The sequence below is a fragment of the Venturia canescens genome, chromosome 8 (genome assembly GCF_019457755.1).
Source record: "Venturia canescens isolate UGA chromosome 8, ASM1945775v1, whole genome shotgun sequence".
Lineage (NCBI taxonomy): Eukaryota > Metazoa > Arthropoda > Insecta > Hymenoptera > Ichneumonidae > Venturia > Venturia canescens.
This window is the reverse complement of record NC_057428.1, coordinates 16,799,312-16,820,210: the sequence shown is the minus strand read 5'-3', so window position 1 is coordinate 16,820,210 and position 20,899 is coordinate 16,799,312. Positions and strand designations below refer to the sequence as shown.

Here is a 20,899-nt window from a genome sequence, read left to right as displayed (position 1 = left end):
CTATGGGCAAAGTTTCAATTCGTGTGACGTCTTAGCCCTGTATTATTCACTTCCAATCGGTCAGTCATTTAACATCTCCTTCAAATGAGCGAGTTCATTCATTGGTTCTCAAACTTTTCGATCGACGAAGCACTGTGATTCGGGGAGAGCATTTCTTGGGACTGACAGGTCGGTTTTTGTTCTATGAGGTGCTGGGGGAAGTCTTCGTTACTCGCAAGCATCGATGGTTACATTCTTCCTTTTCATCCTCGCTTCTATACATTACAGTCTTTCGTTACGTAACGTCGGAGCCTATAGAAGCCTACGCACGTCGAACCTTTATCGCAAACCAGTCGGCGCAAATCGATAGCAGAAAATAATTATTAGTTTTTATATTCTATATTTCTACTACGCAGCTTTTCACTTTTCATACTTATTTTGAATTAATCATTAATGTCATAAAGCTGTAACCAAATCAGAAAGGAAGCCAGAGCCGATCGCGTGGCCCATCGGACTTGGAAATCGGTAGCAATAAACAGTGACACGGCTCTGAGGCGCACGAGCCCAATAAATTGCGATGTTTTTGAGGGTCTCTGTTGAGGGCTCTGTGAAGTTACTTCTTACCTACGAATGCCGTGGGCTTGTTGATCGCACGTTCGAGTTGTTCTTCACTTTACAAAAACCCAGCCGACGCACTTGGATTGCTTTCATAACTTTCATGCAAATTTTCTTCAAACCCACAACTTTATAATCCAAGTTTCGTTTGCTAGGAAATTACAGATAAATATAATATTTACGGTTGTGTGATGCTCGAGATGTTCTTGAAACATGAGGGAGTGCGCAGTGGCTGACATGAAAGAACGGGTCGGGTGACCGCAGAAAAGATTGTCCGTGTTTCCGGAGATAAAATATACAAAATTAAAAGAGGATTGGAAAGAACAAAAGTAGTAACGGATGAGGAAACGGAAGCAGAAAGAAGTATAAAAAAAGAGAGAAAGAGGATTAATTCTGGCGGAGCGGAAATCAAGGAGAAATAATGTTCCATGACGACGATGAAGAAGGTAATGAGCGCTTGTGAGTTCACTCCAAAGAGAAGTTTCAACGAGTACTCGAAGTAGAATTTCAACGTTCTTCGCTCATACGACGACCCGAGAGCACTGGAATCCGTCATAAATGTAAAAAAAGCGAAGTGTAACGAGTTTCCTGTCGAAAATAATTCGATTATTACCAATGTACCATTGTAACTCCGAAATTGTGACGATTTCGAATAAGGCACTCTGCCATGTACGAAAATAAAATAAACTTTGTATCATTTTCACTCGAAATCAGAATTTATTAAAAAGAAAAAAACAACGAATCTTATGATGAAATGTTCAATTCAAAACATGCGAAGCGAAAAAATTCAGGCACCAATTGCAAAAAAGGAAAAATAGTAATGCACGTATATAAAGGATATTTCGTTTTATTTTTATGCTCCATTAGCATTTTCGTCATTTTGGCTAAATTTTATTCACCATCATTCGAGTTGAGATTACAGATAAACTGACTAGATTCCTACTTCATTCATTTTGGTTTTGCAACTTCATTTTCTTCGTGTATGTATCAAAGAAAAGTTTGGGTTATTCGGTATGAAATAGCCTCCGAACAAAAAATACGAGAGCTTTTATGGGACATCAAATTTATCTAAAAAACGAGATCTTGCCACGTTTTCTGGGATATGTTTCAACACTTATTGGAAAACACTTTTGTGATTTTTTTCGGCTCATATTTTGGCTATTTGAATTCACGTTTTTATCAACCGATAGTATAAAAAAATCTATCAATCCCGAAATAAATACGAGCCCATCGATCAACCTTCTGCTTGCATTTCGCTGCATCTGTAGGGTTCAAGAACTCGATCAAGCGTCCAGACTGAACAGAAAATACGCTCAACGACCTCGAAGTACATCCTGCTCGACGGCATACGTACAATAAATGTATAGAAGTACAGCCGTGTACATTTTAACTGGAATGAGAGGGGAAAAGTGATACCTAGGTAAGCATAAAATGTGGATCGGAGCAGGGGAACGAGTCTCTGGTCAACAGCCCTCAAGGATCGCCCTGCACGTACTTCCCAGAAATAATGAACGTCAGAGCGATTGACGTACGCTGCCACTGTCAATGAAAATATTTTGTAGAACGTTAAAACGTCCACGGATTTGGAACAATAAATGACGCAGAGACGGGAGATGGACAATGAAATTTATTATTAATTGCGAGCGATTATTACGAATAGTGAATTTATTGAAAATCATATAAGCGTCATTTTTATGGAGACTCTTCATCCGCGATCGATTGTGAAAAAGTTATTTCGAAAATTGCATTATTTTGAGAGTGAAGAAATTTAATACGTTGCTGTTGATTCCATTTGATGGTCGATCAATTACATTTTTAGTACTCCCGTTTTTTCACGCATTCCTCGTTAATTTGGGAGGGAAAAAAGTTGTGCAACGGTCCATAAAATCGAAACATTATACAATAATGTCCTCGTGATGAAACAATAATCAATAATGTTGTACGTTGACGAGGTCAGAACGCGAAATTCGCTTAGAAACCAGGGCGAGGCTGCCCAATATGTCTTACTGTTATGTATCACTGAACACATACTCGTGTAACACCAAGACACGTCTTACGCTTTATCCGTCTTTCTCTTCAGCAGACTTGTCAAAAGTGAAACTGTTCCACGTTTTCCGGCATAGCTTTTCGGCTTAAAGGCCCATTCCGTTTCAGCTCGTACGTGCACCGAATTTGATCAAATGACATAACCGTCTACTCGACCAAATGATACCAATTCTTTTTTATTACACCAAAAATCTTTTACAATCAAGTAACTCGACGAATAAGCGGTAAAAAAAGCCTAAATTGCGTTTACTTTCTCTGAATGTTTTCATTCCAGTGAAATTTAAGGAATCTACCCTAATTAGACAGCCAAAAAAAGACTATTTTCACGATTTTTTTTTTGACGGGTATAAATTATAAAAATGGATATAAAAAGCGTTAGGCATAAAAAATACACTCTTAAAATACTCAAAAAAATTTTTTATCTTTATTTTACTCAGTTTTCGTACAGAAAAATGGGGCAGAAGACAGGTCCAGGAAAAAAGATGGGTGTGCCCTGTTGATAAAATCTCTGGAATGGATGATCGGAGAAAAAAAAATTGTTTCAGATTCAATAGGTAAATGGCTGTAGCGTTCAAAAAATTACGAAAAATTACGTTTTTTTTTATCGTTTTTTGCAAAAAAAAAAAAAACAAGCTGACAGGATTCAGTAATTATTAAGCTGGAATAATAAATTTCAATCGACCATCTATTAAGGTATTCCTTTCGCATGACCGTATTTTTGTGGTATCGCAAATCGGGGCACTCGAAATTTGTACGTAAATTTGTCGCTGTGGATTCCTTAAATTTTTTTCGATCTGTGCGACAGTTTGCGCCAGGAATTTATAATCATTTAATATATGCTGAATATAAATGTGTGCTGATGATGGAATTTCCATAAGCTCCCGTACAAATTTTATGATTTTCGAAGTTTTAATACTCTATTAAATGTTGGATCCCCCCGACCTGAAATTTGGCCGATCTACTCGCTCGCACATTTGCTTTGCTGTTATTTAAAATCATTTATTTGTAGAATATCGTAGAAAGCGAATTATTCATCTGCTAATGGTATCGTTTAAAGCATTTTGACCAAATTTCAATTGCTTTCGTTCGGTATACGTTCGGAAGACGTGACAACGATGGCATCCCGTCTCGATGCCAATCTCAAGTCCGACGCGTAGCTTTTAACGAAATCGGTAATCTCCTCTCGCAGATGTACGTATATCTATATAAATCAGTATGCGAGTCACAGGCGTTCGGGATTTCGTTGGAAAAAATTACACTCGCTTCAATCCGGCTGGCTCGTCTCGATCGAAACTCCCCCCGTGAGTACGATGGGGCTAATAGAGAACACACGCACACGCACACAGCCAAGATCGAGCGCGGCCAATCGGGTGTGGTCTCGAAGTGCGTATGTGCAAGCGAAGAAAGGCCATCTAGTATTCAACCGGGATCACGAGGCTCGAGGGTGAGGGTACGCGCATTAAATCCACCACCTATTTCGTGAGAATGAGTAAAAAACGGAGCAATTGGGAGGGAGGAGGGAAGGAGGAGGTGGGCGCAGAGTGGAAGGGGATTCTTTGTCGGTGAATCAAACGAACCAGGGTATATAAGCTGGTGTGGTGAGCGACAATGGCATCGCAGTTTTCGCAGCGAAACCAAACAAACTCCCCCCCAAAAACCAACAAAAATGATGACCAAGTGCCTGGTAAGTTTTATCCGCTCTTTTTTAAATCATTTTTCTGTTCATTGGCGTTGTTGGTAGTGTACCAATGATGGGACAATTCATTCATTCGAATTCTCGCGCGCTTCTCGTTTCGTACGAAGCCAGTAAATGGCTCATTCTTTGAAATTCTTCGAATGAGTTATTCGTACGAATTTCGATCAAATCTAAAACACGTTCAATTTTCAAAAATTTACTCGAGAATCTAAAAGTCCAGGTTTTAGTGACCAACTCGATTGCAGGACAAACATTTATTTTCGATGACATTAGGTTTCATTAGATATTCATTTATCGAAAGTAAACATCTTCATTTTTTCCACTGCTATTAGCAGCATCGTTAAAGATCAGCCGTAACGATGAGCATCGAATCAATTTTTTCGTCTTTTCCAAATTTTTAGTTTTTCCTCTTCGCCCTCGTGGCCGCGTGTTCCGGCGGATTGGTGCCAGCAGTACCAGCGGCTCTGACGGTTGGCACGTACGCGAGCAGCTACAATGCCCACGCAATCAATCACGCATACGCTGCGCCTTACGTCGCGGCCGCGGCGCCACTGACCTACGCTGCACAACCGGCGCTCGCTTACTCGGCATATCCGGCGTATCCGTACTCGGCACCGATCATCGCTGCACGTCGTTAAAAATCGTCTCTGGGCTAGCACTGAGAAATAAAAAAAACAAAAAAAAAAAACAAAACAAAACAAAACAATCGCGAGAAAACGGAAGGGCTCCATATGGCGGTCGTTTTGTCGGAAACATTGCAACAACGAACACGATAAACGTCAAAATAAGAACAGTGGATCTCAAGGAATATGATACAGCAGGATTCTCCTTGGTCGATCCTCATCCGATTATAAAGAAATCGGTAACCATCATCGATCGCGTGTACCGTCGATCGGTTCGAGGAAGCCTTTCACTGACGTCTTCACAATAACCTGAATATCGAATGCAATGTTCACCGATTTACCGACTGAGCTGTGGTTCCATCTTGCACTTCGGTCTCTGCTTCGTTCACCTGTCACAAATTACCAATCTCATATTGACGACAATAGTCTTGAAATCTTTCGAATTAAAAGAGTCAACGGACAAAAAAATTACAGATTGTTTAATAAAGTTCATCGTGTCACCACAATTTTGTTGTTTACCTTATTCCATGTTTTCCCCACTTTTTTAACACTTCCGGTTAAAAATATCGACACCGCTCCGAGAAAAATGATGATTTATTCATTGTTCTTTTTACCGTTGGTCATTAGCGTCTGAGGGACATGATCATCAACGGATTTCAATGGGTGCTTTCTTTTTCAAGGCTCTGAGATAACTTTCGGGATGAAATGAGTCTGAAGATCTTTTTTCTAAGATTTTGGTGAAATGTTGCAAAAAACGTAGCGGCTTTTTCCAAAATTATGAATTAACGAAGGTTTTCGTGAGTTGTACGAGAAATTCGCGAAAGTTTTTTTTCGAAAACGTGCAGATCTTCCACAATATTTCGGTAATGAGTTGATCGAAGAAGTTGAATAATTTCGGTGAATTATTAGAATAATTGTGAATTTTTATTCCAAAAGCAGGAGCGATAAGAAGAACACAAAAATTTGACCACGGACGTGTTTTATGTCGTCGATTCGTGAAAAAAACCGTCGCCGAATCTGTTATCTTCTAAGTATTCTCAGCAAATGGAGTTCATTATTATTACTGTTAGTTCAAAGGCGCCAACAAACCGAATTCCTAGAATCCAAGATTTTCTCCTTGAAAACCTCTTTTTCACTAAGAATCCGATAAAATTTGACCAATCCCCGAAGAAGATCTGGCAATTCAGGACATGAAATCCTAGTTGATTGAATTTTATTGCCATCATTCGGAAGTTTCATGAATTCCTTCACTTTTTCAGACACACCAATTCGCTTATGAAACTCTTCAATAACGAAACCGATGAAACTCAATCAAAATTGCATCAATAAACAAATAAGAAATAAAACACGAAATAAATAATGGTTAGCCAACCGCGACCGTTTTCCAGAACCATCACGATTGCTCCAGTCCAAAAACCAATAATTTTTGCTAAAACTCCATTTTATATGCGAGTTCTCCAAACATCATTAAAAATAGAATCGATTAATTGCTGACATATCTCGGCTCAGCATGCATTGTTAAATCGAAGCAGCATAAACTCGAGGCGTCAATGACAGCAGGCTACCAACACAGCAATTCCGACAATGTGGAACAATTCTCATTTCAATGGGGGGAAGGATCTCAGGATTGTTCCCAGGATTGTGGATGCCTCAGTACGCCTGACGGCGACTTGGACACGTGGAGTTCGAATATTGCATGTGTCACAAGGTGCTCAACCCCCATGACGACGGTACAATGTACACCTCCCCGCTGCTCCTCTTGCCACGCATATACGTTTTAGCCTACGCAAGTGAAATTATCCTGCACAATCGCTTCGATCGTCACAACCTTATTAAGGTATTCCTTTCGCATGACCGTATTTTTTGGTGGCGCAAATTGGGCCACTCGAAATTTGGACTGATTCCTAACCTCTGAGGAGTCGCGGTCACGTGGGACAAGCTTCTGCTTCTGTCATTTCTCCAACTTTTATCGTTAAGACGATGGATCAGTCGGTAATCACACCTCGAATTTTTGAAATTGAAGCTCTTTGACATCGTTCGTCCGATTAAAATAATAAAAGTGTCACCGTACGCAGCACGATCGCAAAAATCCGATGACATTCTTATTTTTTCGATCAGACGAACGATGTCGAAAAAATTCCTTTTCAAAATTTGCAGCTATCTCTCTCGCACTCACGGTTGTGATTACCGACTGATCCATCATCTTAATATCTCTTTTAAGCATTAGGCAACCCTTTATTTTTATCAGCGCTGTGGATTCCAACATTTTTTTCTATCAGCGAGACAGTTTGTATATGAGGAATTTAGAATTATTTAGTACATGAATTATTGAATATAAATGTCGTGATGATGGAACCTCCATAAGCTTCCGTATAAATTTTACGATCTTTGGAGATTTTATTCTTTATTAAATGTTCGGTAACCTTACCTGAAATTTCGCCAATCCACTCACATGCACTTTCACATTGCTGTAATTTGAAATGAGCTATTTGTGGAATATTCGGGTTCGTGAAGGCAATACCTTAACGGGGGTCAAACTCGTAATCGCCACGCTCTCAGACTGACACTCGGGGGTTAGTGTCACTATATAACAGCTCAATAGAGCGACCACCAACGTATGTTTTTATGGGAACAGTCGATACGACGTTCAGCAGCTGCATTCTCGACGTGAATCAAGAATTCGAGAGACATTCGAATGAGAGCGCAGATCGGAAAACTGCTTAAGTAATGAAGAATATTACAGCATCCGTGGTACGTACCAGGCATGCACGTCCCGAAGGCAAATCTAGTATGAGCACACATTATCGGAGACCGTGAAAATTGATGGTCCGTGAATAGAGCAACTCGAAACTAAATGGTGGTTAGAAAAAAAAATACATGAAAAAACCATGAGCGAGGCGTGATACTTCGTCAATGATGGAAACGCGATGCGGGAGATTGGATAATTGTTTGAGAACTCTGTCAAGGAGTCGGGAAAAATGCGTCGCATACTGGGCACAAGAACAAAATGAATATTCGTTCCGATGTACAGTTATGTAACACATATGCAGTCATATTTTTGAAAAAAAAACATGTTCTTTTCGAGCACAAGGAATATTGCGAGTGATCGCTGATTTATGAGTTCTCTAAATTCTGGTTGATATTATTGCTCTTTTCACGACAAAAAAAAAAAACAAATTCAAGAATCAGATTTGCTATGAATGAGAAAATCAGTTTCATTTCCTCATCTACGTGACTGATTTCATGGGAAACTTGAATTGTCAATGGTTGAACCGATTAACGAGACTTCCGTGTATAAAAAATAAAAAATAGTCTGTTTCCTAGGTGCGGAATAAAACAAAAGAATGTTAGTTGTGCCGAAAACGCTTTCATTTCTTTGGGTGGTCTTCTCGTAATCTGAACTCGCAGTTAAAATCCTTTGAGAAGATCCCATCTTCGGGTTTGTTCCTCTCGCTCAATCATCCCCAATTTTCATTCGTAAATTATAGAAACGAAAGAAGAAGATAAAAAATTGTCCTTCCCCCACCCTCGGCGTCTTGATCACTGTGTCACTCGACAGATTGAATTTTAACGTACAGAGACAGTCAAAATGCGAGAAATAGCTCATCTTCAGGCAGGTCAATGCGGCAATCAAATCGGAGCGAAGGTAAGACGAAATATTAATTCACCGTATTCAAATTATGCGAATCAATCTTCAGTCCAACGTCATCAGTTTAATACGAGACTGCAAAAAAATGGTGCGTCATCAGTGTTTTTTGTCGAGATTATTCGTTCACCGTTTAAAGCCTGGACCGTAATGACAAGAAGGGAGTGAATAAATTTTCAGCCCACCAAAAATTCAAAGTCCATTTCATAATGTCAAATAGTTGGTCGAAAAATTTATCGAGCGATCTATAAAAATAAGCATCGTTATTTTTAGCCCTCTCTTGAGGTCAAAAAAATTGTTCATCCTCAAAAAAATGATTTTTCGAATAAAATTTCGACTATTATTGTCTTTTCATATTGAACCAAGTTCTGGGAAGTAATATCGGACGAACACGGCATTGATCCAACGGGAACATACCACGGTGACTCAGATTTACAGTTGGAGCGAATAAATGTTTATTACAACGAGGCAACCGGCGGGAAGTATGTGCCAAGAGCAATCCTCGTCGATCTCGAGCCAGGGACCATGGACGCCGTGCGATCCGGTCCATTCGGACAAATATTTCGCCCCGACAATTTTGTTTTCGGGCAAAGTGGTGCCGGTAATAATTGGGCCAAAGGTCACTATACCGAGGGTGCTGAACTCGTTGATTCCGTATTGGACGTCGTCAGGAAAGAAGCCGAGAGTTGCGACTGCCTGCAAGGATTCCAAATGACCCACTCCCTCGGTGGCGGCACTGGGGCGGGAATGGGCACCCTCCTAATATCCAAAATTCGCGAGGAATATCCGGACAGAATTATGATGACATTTAGCGTTGTTCCATCCCCAAAAGTCAGTGAAAAACCGAAATGAAAACTGTACATTCGATTATTCAATTAACCACTTTAATTCGAAGTGATAATCGTCGATTTGATTTCACGCTGAGTTATTCGTGACAAGCAGATAAGAGTAACGAGGAATCACGCTTAATTTTATTCATTTTCCAAACCTAATAAAGCTCGTTTTTGACAGAATCTACAAACGTTTAAAAAGAATATCGAAATTGATTTATTTTCTGAAGACATTTTTACGAACAAATACGATCCTCAAAACGATACAAATGCGCCTATCAAATCACGAGGATCCATCGACGCAATATAAAATTGCTTATTTTTGGTGATTTCATTTCCAATTCGTGTCACGATCGACTTGCACGATTGAACATTATTTCAAACCGATCCAAGTCATTCTCGAGGGGATCGTTAAATTTTAAATCGAATAATGAAACTCCAATTGAAGAAATAATGTTGATTGAACGGACGCGAGCGGATCTTAAGAGACAGTATTTTTCAGGTATCGGACACAGTAGTCGAACCGTATAATTGTACTCTATCGGTACATCAGCTGGTAGAAAATACGGACGAGTCTTACTGCATCGACAATGAAGCTCTCTACGACATTTGTTTTCGAACCCTCAAGTTAACGACTCCCACTTACGGTGATTTGAATCATCTCGTTAGTGCGACATTGAGCGGGGTTACGACATGTCTCCGATTTCCTGGCCAGTTGAACGCCGATTTGCGCAAATTGGCGGTAAACATGGTGCCATTTCCTCGTTTGCATTTCTTCATTCCCGGCTTCGCGCCATTGACGTCACGGGGCTCCCAACAATATCGGGCATTGACGGTGCCGGAATTGACACAACAAATGTTCGACGCAAAAAATATGATGGCGGCTTGTGATCCACGTCACGGTAAATATCTCACGGTCGCAGCGGTTTTCCGAGGCAGAATGTCGATGAAGGAGGTCGACGAGCAGATGCTCAACATTCAAAACAAAAACAGCAGTTATTTCGTCGATTGGATACCGAGTAACGTGAAAACTGCGGTTTGCGATATTCCTCCCCGCGGATTGAAAATGTCGGCGACTTTTATAGGCAATTCTACAGCGATACAAGAGCTGTTTAAACGCGTTTCGGAACAATTCACCGCGATGTTTCGCCGAAAAGCTTTCCTACATTGGTACACCGGAGAAGGCATGGACGAGATGGAATTCACCGAGGCGGAAAGCAACATGAACGATCTCGTCTCCGAATATCAACAATATCAAGAAGCCGCAGCCGAGGAAGAAGGCGAATTCGACGAGGAAGAAGAGGGCGAGGGAGACGACAAGTAGATCCACTGGAAAATTCACCAATAAAAAAAGGGAAAAAATATCAACTGAGGTTGCTTCGTAAACGATATTTGAGAAAAACCACTTTAGCACTTGCGCTTCAATATTTCGTTTAGTCTCATCGAGTCCAGCATCGGTGTCCGACACAAATTTTCGTATTCCCCCATAAATTCCAGCCCGTTCTGTCTCGTTCCATCTTGTGAATTTTTTGTATATCCTCCTTCCCGAAAAATGTTATGTCTTTGTAATAAATAAAGTTGAGTTGTATTTTTATTGTTTCTAGTCTTTGAGCGATGTCGTACGAGTACCCTGTTCTTATTCAACCCTACACGTGCCTCAAGTAACAAAGTCAATCGTTTCATTGGTTGAGCGATATTCAAAGCTGATAAACAACTTTTTCAAACGAAATGTTCAAAACATCCTTTGAACGCTAAATGGATGAAAGTATCGAACAAATTTAGAATTCAAACGTTCTTAAAAATAAAAATGTTCCACTCATTGGATCGGACCTTCAAAAAAATTCAAAATTCCAACTTTTCATAGAACCAACACTCTCAAATTCAAGAATCTAGTAAACCTTTTCGAAGCACATTTAACTTCTAACTGGAATGAAAGAATTCAAAAAAATTTCCAAATCTATGATTGATTATTCTGATCAATATTCATCGTTGTGATATGAGCAATATTATATTGGAATATAATATTACTGCGTATGTAAATCACTTTGGTTTGAGCCTCGAATACAGTATTTAAGAAAGTTGAGGCAGTAGAATGAAAATGATGTCACCGCTTTTAAACCGATTGCATCTTATAAAGTGAAGTGTCAAAAAAAATCAGTTAAATTTTCAGACAGTTTAGGAGCGTCGTTGCTGAGAAAAATCAATAACAATTTGGGCCAAATAACATGTAATCTTATGGAAGTCAAGACACATTCGGTGATATCTCCGTTAAAAATGATGCTAAAAATATGAAATTTTTTGGGCAACATGAGCAAGGCTTGCCGAATAATGTCAATTTTTTCAGATTTATTAGGAGATTTGCTGAGTTTATATTAATAATAATCTGTTTTCCGTGCAGTTTTTTGAGGCTGGGATCGTCACCGTTCGTGTTTTCGACTGAGCTTTCACCAGTTTTTCGTCTTTTTTCCCCAACTTTTCTTTAAAGTGTATGCAACATTGCCAAACTGTAAACTGGCCTAACTTTTGAAAGGTACAGGTCATCACTTTTGAGTAAAACAAATGACTGTACAGCCTCAACTTCCTTAACGAATGGCTCGATAAGTAGAAAAGCCAATGATTATCTTTACGATAATTGGCTCTTTTTCTTTGAAGATTTCCCTACCGCTCGTGGCACAGTAAAAGAACCATTACAATCGAGTCTCAGAATCTTTTTTCCACTTCTCTGAGTCATTTCAGCGCAGCAACGATCACTCTCCCGAGGAGAGATCACTCTCGCGGGTGTTTGTAACCTTGCATAACTGGACACTCGAAGCACACGCGTTTGTAAACGTCTCGTGGCAGCCGACGATTTTTCCTGTACCTGTTCTCTCGACGTTTCAATGAATGAATCGAATAAAGGACATTTAGAAAAATATTTTAATTAATTCGCAGTATTATTATCCGGTAAACCTGTTTGAGCGTTGATAGCGCCGAATGTAGAATTAGGTCAATGCTCGAAACAATTATACTCACACGTTTGATAATCATTTCCATTGTGCAAGTTTTATCGAACGGTATTATAATTCCCATAATGTTCTAATGGTGAAAAAAAAATTAATAAAATCCTCTCTTTCCATCATGCCGATCAACACTCGAGTAAATTCAAAGACGCCATTATTTTTAGCTCGAAATATTTAGAGGTCAAAGTTCATTGCTCATTGATCGACCAGCACATAATTACATATCGCAGTGAATGCGGGAGAGAGTCAAACTCATACTGACAGAAATGATGTTTATAATTTTTACAACCATTAAAACCCCACTGTAAAAATAATAACGCGTAGGAATTTATCGGAGTCAGTGGTTCATCGGCATTTCAATTCATAACGGTATTATTACCAATGAATTGCAATAGTTGAAACAAAAGATAGAAATAACGAAATGTAGTTAAAGTTCGGGGTCTTCTGAACCGTAAATCGAGGCTCATTCTAATCGTTCCGATACTTTTATTTTTCTATGCTCAATCATCGAATTATTCGTATAGAAGATTGTGCAATCAATAATCCATCAAACATTGTATACCCGGAGCGTTTAGTGCAACGAAGAATCGTTGTAACAATAAATAATAAATAGCAATTGTTTATTGATTACATATTGCCTGCAAAGGCGATATTTTTCTTCAATTCTTCGTAGCACGATCCCGCAGCTGATTAGTCCTCGATATTATAATAATATATCTTGTTTTCACGCTATTATGAGGAATAGAAGGAGGAGTCGATCCGTGAGTAGTTCGAGGAATCCTGTCGTCCTTAGTAGGTGAGCCAACGAATGGAACGACCTCACGATGGTGCTGGAAATGGTGCAGTTTTCTGAGCATGTAAAACGCACAATCGCCTCACATCCTCGCATCAACCGGAATCGATGATAAACATTAGTTCGTTTTTTTACAATTCGCGTGTCGCAAGCGTGGCTCGTTTAATAGCGTATTTTGTAACCTTCGTTCGACCATGGGGTCGCTTCTCGACGGTCGTCCACATCCGATCTCACGTTCCTTCGCTAAAATCAGTGGACCAAAGCGCTCTTACAATTATTTCCATTCGTTTCCATATCATTATTACGATTCAAACTGTACGCAATGAGAAATGAGCTTCATCAATGAGAACACCTAGGACGGGTAAACGTCCCCGAATATTGTTGGTGAGAATAAAAATCGGGAGGTTTACGACTCGAGAGCTCAATATAATCGTAGAATAATCGTATTTTTTTATTTTTCGAGGAATCCTCAATCGAAATATTCACTCAACTGGAGCCTCGTTTCATAATCGAACTCAGGATTCGCAGCTACGAACTGTTCTCATTGTATAAAAATGAGTAGGAACGCGAAAAAAGCGTGTCCGACCAAAAATCGCCTTTTCCACTTCGACAAACATTCCCCAAGTTGTTTGTCCTCCTTCGGCTTCCCCGCGTGTTCGTCGCGAATGTTTGCCCCCCTCGGCTGCGTGACGCGGCTTCGCGTGGCTCTCTTCGCAGCGTATCTTCACGCTTGACGGGACATTGTACCAAGAAAAAAGGAGGAGAAGAAGGGAGGAGTGGGAGCGAGAGAGATCCGAACAGAGAAATCCGCCGACTAGCTGAGTTCATAATTACATCAATATAAATATATTAACCAGTGTGAGCAGCAACAACCCTGCGAACCGCACCGTCAGACGATTCTTTCCTAGTTTCAAGGTGCGCCTCGTGGCTTCAAACCGCCTTTTTTTTCTCACGACGAATAATACCACATATTTGTACACAGGTATACACCTTTCATGCATATTTCGCTGGCCATAATAGTTTCGTCCTTCGCCGTGCACCGTTGACGCGAAAGCCTCTTCGCGCTTCTCTTCTCCCGGGGGAAAAAATGCCGCGGATGGTCGATCATACCCGTAAAAATCGATCGGGATCTATGCGCAATCGATACCACATTTACCCATGCGCCTTGAAATGTGTCCTTGACAGCGATAAAACGCCATCGGCTCGAACGATCGAACTCCCATCGTACACGCTCTTTTTTTTTTCTCAAATCCTTCTTCGTATAACTATATTCATAAATCCTCACATCTATGTGCGTGCGTATACACGTATTACGAGTAACGACGACGATATTGACGAGGATATATGATTATTTATCAATTAGAAGCAATAGGGCGTAACGCTGCGTATTTTGCATGGCAAGCAGTCACTGGGGATAGCTTTTAATGTCTTATGACTCGCACAGGTGTTGGTTTTTATGGATCATCATAAATGCGGAGATGTGTGCGAAGGTATTTCGTGTGTATTGTTCGTGAAAAACCTCGCGCCAAGTCGCACGAATTCATCGCTCGTCGGCTTGCGGGGGAAATTTTTTCATTTCCCACAACCCCGCCTCTCCCTCCATTCTCTATTCCTCTTTATTCAGCTCGTAGCAAACACGCTTTTCCGCACTTCTTCGCTAAGACTATCGGCTGACCGTCGAAACATCGTATATAAAGACCCTACAAGTCATTCGTCCAGTCAGTCTACTGTACCGACACAACTTGTTGCTCTTACAGTTAAAATGTTCAAGTTTTTGGTGAGTACCAGAATTCATCGATTTTTTCCTCTGTGCGGTCCAAATCCTAAGATATATCCTTCGTCTCGCGTGCTTCGTCATTGATTTTTCGAACGGCAAAGTAAACAAAAATACCGTAGCATCGAATCGCACGTTTGGATAACCTGGTCGAAGATGAAACTCGATGGGTCGAGTCTCGTTGTTCGTTACGATAAATTTATTCATTTTTAATCCATTTTTTATTCCACCTTACTCAAGAACCAACGTTGTTTCTGCGCTCGTTCATTCATGGCTGCTGATCGCTCGTTCAATATTCGTTAATTGAGTAAATCCCATACAGTTTGGTAACGCTCGGTTAAACGAACTTCCAGAAAACATGACGACGATTTATCAGAATTTTTTATTGCCCGAACGAAGAGAAAGGAAAAGTAAAAAAAGTAAACAAACAAATTTTTCAGACCATACGAATGATCGTTGCTTTCGAATACGACGCTTTCGAACATCAAGACAACTAAATTAACCCAATTTAGACTCCTTCTAGATTTTTGTTATTGATTATTATTTATTATTGAACAAACGTTACCACCGTGTTTCAGATCGTCCTCTTCGCCGCGGTAGCGTATGCTTCTGCAGGTGGAGTTACTGGCTATACTGGTCTGTACGGAGGCTATGGTGGTTATGGCAGTGGATATGCGAGTGCCTATGGGGGGTACGGTGGATACGGGTACGGAGGCCTTGGACACTCGACCACGGTGGTGGGACACTTGCCACCGGTTCAATATATCCACAATCCTCCAGCCACCAGCTATGCCAACACTTACAAGGTACAAACACCATCCAAATATTTGACGAAGACAATGAATATCGTTCTCGATTAATGCTTAATGCACAGGCGATACAATGTTGCCATGCTAAACCATGCTAAAAACATAAAAAAATTCAAAATGATCAGAATTTTATAAAATTTGGTGAACATATTCTTTAGTGCCAAATTTGGCAATACAAATTTTTTAAGATTTTTCTTCTGTACAGTTATCGAGTAATTGATCACTAAAGTTCACGTGTATAAGCATAGCGTTTCCATATATATAGGTATACATTCCAGGCATAAGAAATCTGCTTTAATGCGTAATTACTCGATAACTAAACAGAAGAAAATTTTGAAAAAATTTGTGTTTTCGCACTTGATGTTGAAGAACATTATCACCAAATTTGATCAATTTATAATTATTTCGACTTTCGTATCATTCACCCTTAAAATAGTGTTCGGTTGAATAAATTCGAATCCAGGAAAAAGTATAGTCTCTTCACAATCATTTCGAAGTTGATAGCAGTTCGTTTTGCACCCATTTTGAGTGCATGGTAAATATATTGGTGGTTAAGAAAGTGTCGCAACTTTTATTTTGTCATACATAAATAAATTAGTTACTCCATTTAGAATGATAAAATAGTATGTATTTTCAAGATTTTTATTACGTTGACTCTTTTCACCAAAGAATCTTGTTCACCTGTACGATTAATAAAATTTTAATACTCGAATACCGTATTGTTATGACATGAAAAATTTAATGAGTTAATTAAAAAATTGCCTTGAAAACCGAAACACCACTAAGTTCACAGGACCGTGTCTTACTGCGGTTATTTCGGTGTTTTTTCCACGTGGGCAGTCACGATCACAAATATTATGTTTCGAGCGTATTGGAAAATAAATTATTGAAAGAACGAAATATTTTGATAGGTCGCCTATGCCGCCCCTGCATACACGAAGGTTGCAATTGCGCCCCCGGTTACGAAGATTGCTTACACTTCCCCTACAATCGCTTATTCGTCGCCGTACTATGGCACCTATGGACACGGATATGGATATGCGCCCTCGCTCAGTTACGGACATGGTTACGGCTATGGTTCGGGCTACGGTGGATTGGGCTACGGTGGATTAGGCTACAGTGGTTTGGGATACTCGGGCTACGGCCACGGATATTCTGGCTACGGTCACGGGTACTCCGGCTACGGTTCCGGATACGGTTTGGCGTCATACGTTCATTGATTTCATGCCGAAGAAAAACCTCATGTGTGTACATAAGCCCACTTTGTTTACCACTGCCAATGACGTCGACAGGAAAAAGAGAATGAATCGTAATGACCGATCAGTGTGGATTTCGACAGAAAAAATCTGCACGTCGATCGCCGAAATTGCGTAATATTTCTTACCGCGCATTAAAAGACTCTTCAAAAACATACAATGCAAATGTAAATACCAACTCAATCGACGTGTATTATTTTTATCATATCAAAAAAAGAGTAACAATACTACACTGTTCACCTTATTTAACAAAATGTTAATAAAAAAGAAAATTGCAGTTTTTACAAGTACAAGAGAAGTTTATTGCAAGTTTTTTATTACCCAGTCCCCCCCCCTTTTTTAATCATTGTCCATACAATTCCAGCAGCCACTTAATTTTTATATTCTTCAATTTATTTCCAAGATTTCATAGCCTCGCTGCGCGTCCTGAAAATTTGAATCTTGAATATAAATAGTTAGACTTTGTCTTTAGAGTGAGTCGTGAAAAAACACGCAGTTTGGTAAAACAATTTTGAAATTACAGTTTTAAAACAAAAATTAAAAAAAAATTCCAACCAAAAATGTAAATGGTTTGATTATTTTGATGGAGCTCTTAACGAAGATTACGTGTTAAAATCACCCTAGCGATGGTATCAGTCATCAGATAATGAGGAAACTACTACTAATTTTTGAATACATTTAAAACTTAGATTCTTCTCTGGATAAATATATCTAATCAGTTGTTATTTTAATAAAGTACAATATAATGAATAAATCGTTTATCTTGTACGTTGAAGAAGAAGTGAATCCTCAAAGATCAGTCGGTACTCGTTCGTTAGCAAGAAATGAGTCAAAAAACGTCTGTGGGAATTTGAATGAATTTTTTACGCACGTGCTGTTCGCGACTGGTTATAGATCACTGCGTACACAGGAATATTCAATCCTACTCAAGAATTATGCATAAAAACAAAGTGGCGGTGTCCGGTGCTTGTCCTGAGACTTACTGTAAAAGAGACAGACGAGATCGAAACTCACGCAAGATACATGAGAGTTCTGTGAGTGGATCAAGGCTGAGGCGAGGCTCTCTCATCGTTATTTATCTCGAAAATAAATCTCCCTCTTTGTGTATATCTCTTTCTCTTTTTTTCCCATTCGCGTAACCGCTTCTTCATTCGCCGGGAAAAAAGAATCGTTTGTATTACCCTCGTTGAATCGCACGACGTAAGATCGCGAGTCATCGACATTTGCGCTTGTATTTACGTGTGGAAGTATCAAATTATTATGCAGTCACCTGCAGGGGTCAGTTCCACGGTTCAATTGCCCGCAGAGAGTTGCTGCACGTCTGTACAATCGATCATGGACTCGGTGATCTCTTTTTTCGTTGTATTTATTAATATTACGACGACGCGTCTGAGCAGCAAGGGATTTATCCACTGATCGCGATTACCCAAGAGAATGCCCAATAATAAATCGACTCAGACGTCAATTTTTGCAGGGCTATCTTTATCCGATGCTGCACTCAATGTAATCTGAAAGGCCATCGACCAGTTACGTGCAATTTATGGACTCTCACTTTTCAATTATTTTTAATAAATATTCAAAAACGTTATTGTTCCATTAAATTCTTTTCGCAGTCACACGCTCCTACTTCATTTCTATTTGCAGATGAAATAGTAGTTTTTATTTCTCTGGAAAGCGTTTCGAGTGGTGAAAATTTATCGATATCCATTACTCAGTAATGTTATCGTTAGTGCCTTCGCAATAATTATTGATAATTATTTTATTTTCGTAATATCTGTAGCGGTCTCTGTCGAATGACGCACTTCTCTACCCAATGAAATACAACGCTAGGCTCCGAGCCACCTTAATTCTCTGAACCAGTTTTCGGTGCGTACGAAAAACAACAAGAAAAAAATCCATTTTCGTGTGTAACTTGTGCAATTTGTGGCAAGTCTCGTACACGCGAGAGCAATCGCGTTTTCGTAATGAAAGTGGAACGAAAACGAAGGAACTTAGCCCACACGTGGTGTTTATGTGAGGAAGAAATCCATTAAAACATCTTAAAGAGGTGGTTCAATTTGGGGGGCACCCATCGAGGCAGTTTCAATGTCTTCGATCGTCGATTAATCGATGCACTGACCGAGCCTTTTTTCAGCAGTAAACCACTCAATTTATTTATTTCGAAAGCATCTGCGGAACGAGACTGAGCCGAGAATTGAAGTGTTTAACACTGAATTAAATTAGCAAATGCATGCGGCGTTATTTATTTATTAAATGTATTCGAAAAGTTGAACCATTAAGCTCGAGATGGATCTGGAACATTTCAGCAACGTTTGAACAAGCAAAATAAAAATTATCGGTCGTTACGTTTACAAATGAAATTTGTAGCTTCTAAATTCGTCGCTTCAATTCATTTCTGAATGAAAATTTATGAAATGATTTCACGAGAAATGATTTTCAGAATATACAACAATGTGAATGCAAAAATGCAAAAAAAAAGAAGGCAATTCAGAGAAATTATCTTAACAATGGATTCATAGATTCGGAGAAAAAGAATTTTCCGCTTTTTTCATCCCACTTGTTGAAGATTTCTAGTGCAAGTAAATATAAAAAGGTGGAGCCGTGCTGCTAAAGTTATGGTTGAAAAATGCATCGAGCTTCGTGTCGATCCCATGAGAGCTCTTATCGTCAATTCTTATACGATGAAAGAAAGTAACTTTGAAAGTATACAGAAGAGGAACGCGTTAACTCCACCTCAAGACGCCCTCTTGTTTACGTGACTCTGCGCTCGTTTACCGAAGGTTGCAATAATAACCAAGGTCTGCCTGAACAGACCCTCGAAATGGCTCTTGATTTACCACGTTTTTACGTACCTTTTTTAAGACACTGCCTATTTTTAAACCAAACAATTAAGTGAATGAATAATCATTGTTATTAGTAAGCCGGTAAAAGATCACTAATTTGAGCAATTACAAGCAGTTACTGTAAATCATTTACGAAATCATGATAAAATGGAACAGAATGTTTTGATAATTAAATGAAACTTTAATTTACAGATTTTGGTGCACGGGGAAAACGGATTTGTTTTATATAGTGAGGAATATATGATTTTTCAAGAACTTTCAAAGTATTTAGCCACCGATTACAAACAGCATAGTATTTTTTGAATTTTCATATTTCTCCTCCCTTCAATTCTAAACAGCTTCATGTGCATAGCAAAAGTGATGCACCTGAGAACTATATTTCGTTTTGTTTTCGAGTGTTACTCATCGTGTCAGATTAGCACTTACTGATAAGTGGAAATGTATTGTAAATCACAAATTTTCACTGTCAGCATAGTAAATTCCACACGAATGTACACCGAATACGTGTAACATTTTATCATACATATAGTTTTTTTTCAGGGTTGCTCGAGCATACTTTACAATACAAACATTTCAAGTGACTGAAAACATTTTTTACTATGCTTATAGAGAAAAACACTCTTAAGTCTTGAATAAAAGGTATGAGTCTTTTTACTATGGTGGATAGAACAGTTCTTATTATTGCTCTTCGAATGAATGCTGCAATCCGGTTATTTACTGTCCCCGAGATACTATATTCTTAGTACTTTCCTCTAGAATTTTCGGCCTCGTTTTCTCCGCGTGGTTGTTACATTTTGCCTCGAAAGTTGGGCATTTCGCGAATTAGTATCGACCTATTCGTTTGCACGAATATATATTTGGCTTCAGAAACAGTTTCGTAGCTCGTCGAAATATTCAGGCCAAACAATGTGATTCGATTTGGTTTTCTCGATAATTGAAATTATTCAGACGAGAAAGCTTCGGAGAGAAGGAGGGCCAAAAATAGCTCCG

The 20,899-nt window shown here is 39.3% G+C and overlaps 2 protein-coding genes across 2 annotated transcripts; both read left to right on the top strand.

Moving 5' to 3' along the window:
- Positions 1-7,608: 7,608 nt before the first annotated feature.
- On the top strand, positions 7,609-11,023 carry LOC122414546 (tubulin beta-4B chain-like). The gene is made up of 4 exons (XM_043425920.1): positions 7,609-7,710; positions 8,538-8,605; positions 8,972-9,436; positions 9,938-11,023. The coding sequence occupies exons 2-4, from the start codon at positions 8,549-8,551 to the stop codon at positions 10,757-10,759; spliced, it is 1,344 nt and encodes a 447-aa protein (XP_043281855.1). The 5' UTR covers positions 7,609-7,710; positions 8,538-8,548; the 3' UTR covers positions 10,760-11,023.
- Positions 11,024-14,872: 3,849 nt separating this feature from the next.
- LOC122414547 (cuticle protein 63-like) lies at positions 14,873-17,356 on the top strand. The gene is made up of 3 exons (XM_043425921.1): positions 14,873-15,004; positions 15,580-15,807; positions 16,722-17,356. Exons 1-3 carry the CDS (start codon positions 14,990-14,992, stop codon positions 17,028-17,030), a joined length of 552 nt encoding a protein of 183 aa, XP_043281856.1. The 5' UTR covers positions 14,873-14,989; the 3' UTR covers positions 17,031-17,356.
- Positions 17,357-20,899: the final 3,543 nt, after the last annotated feature.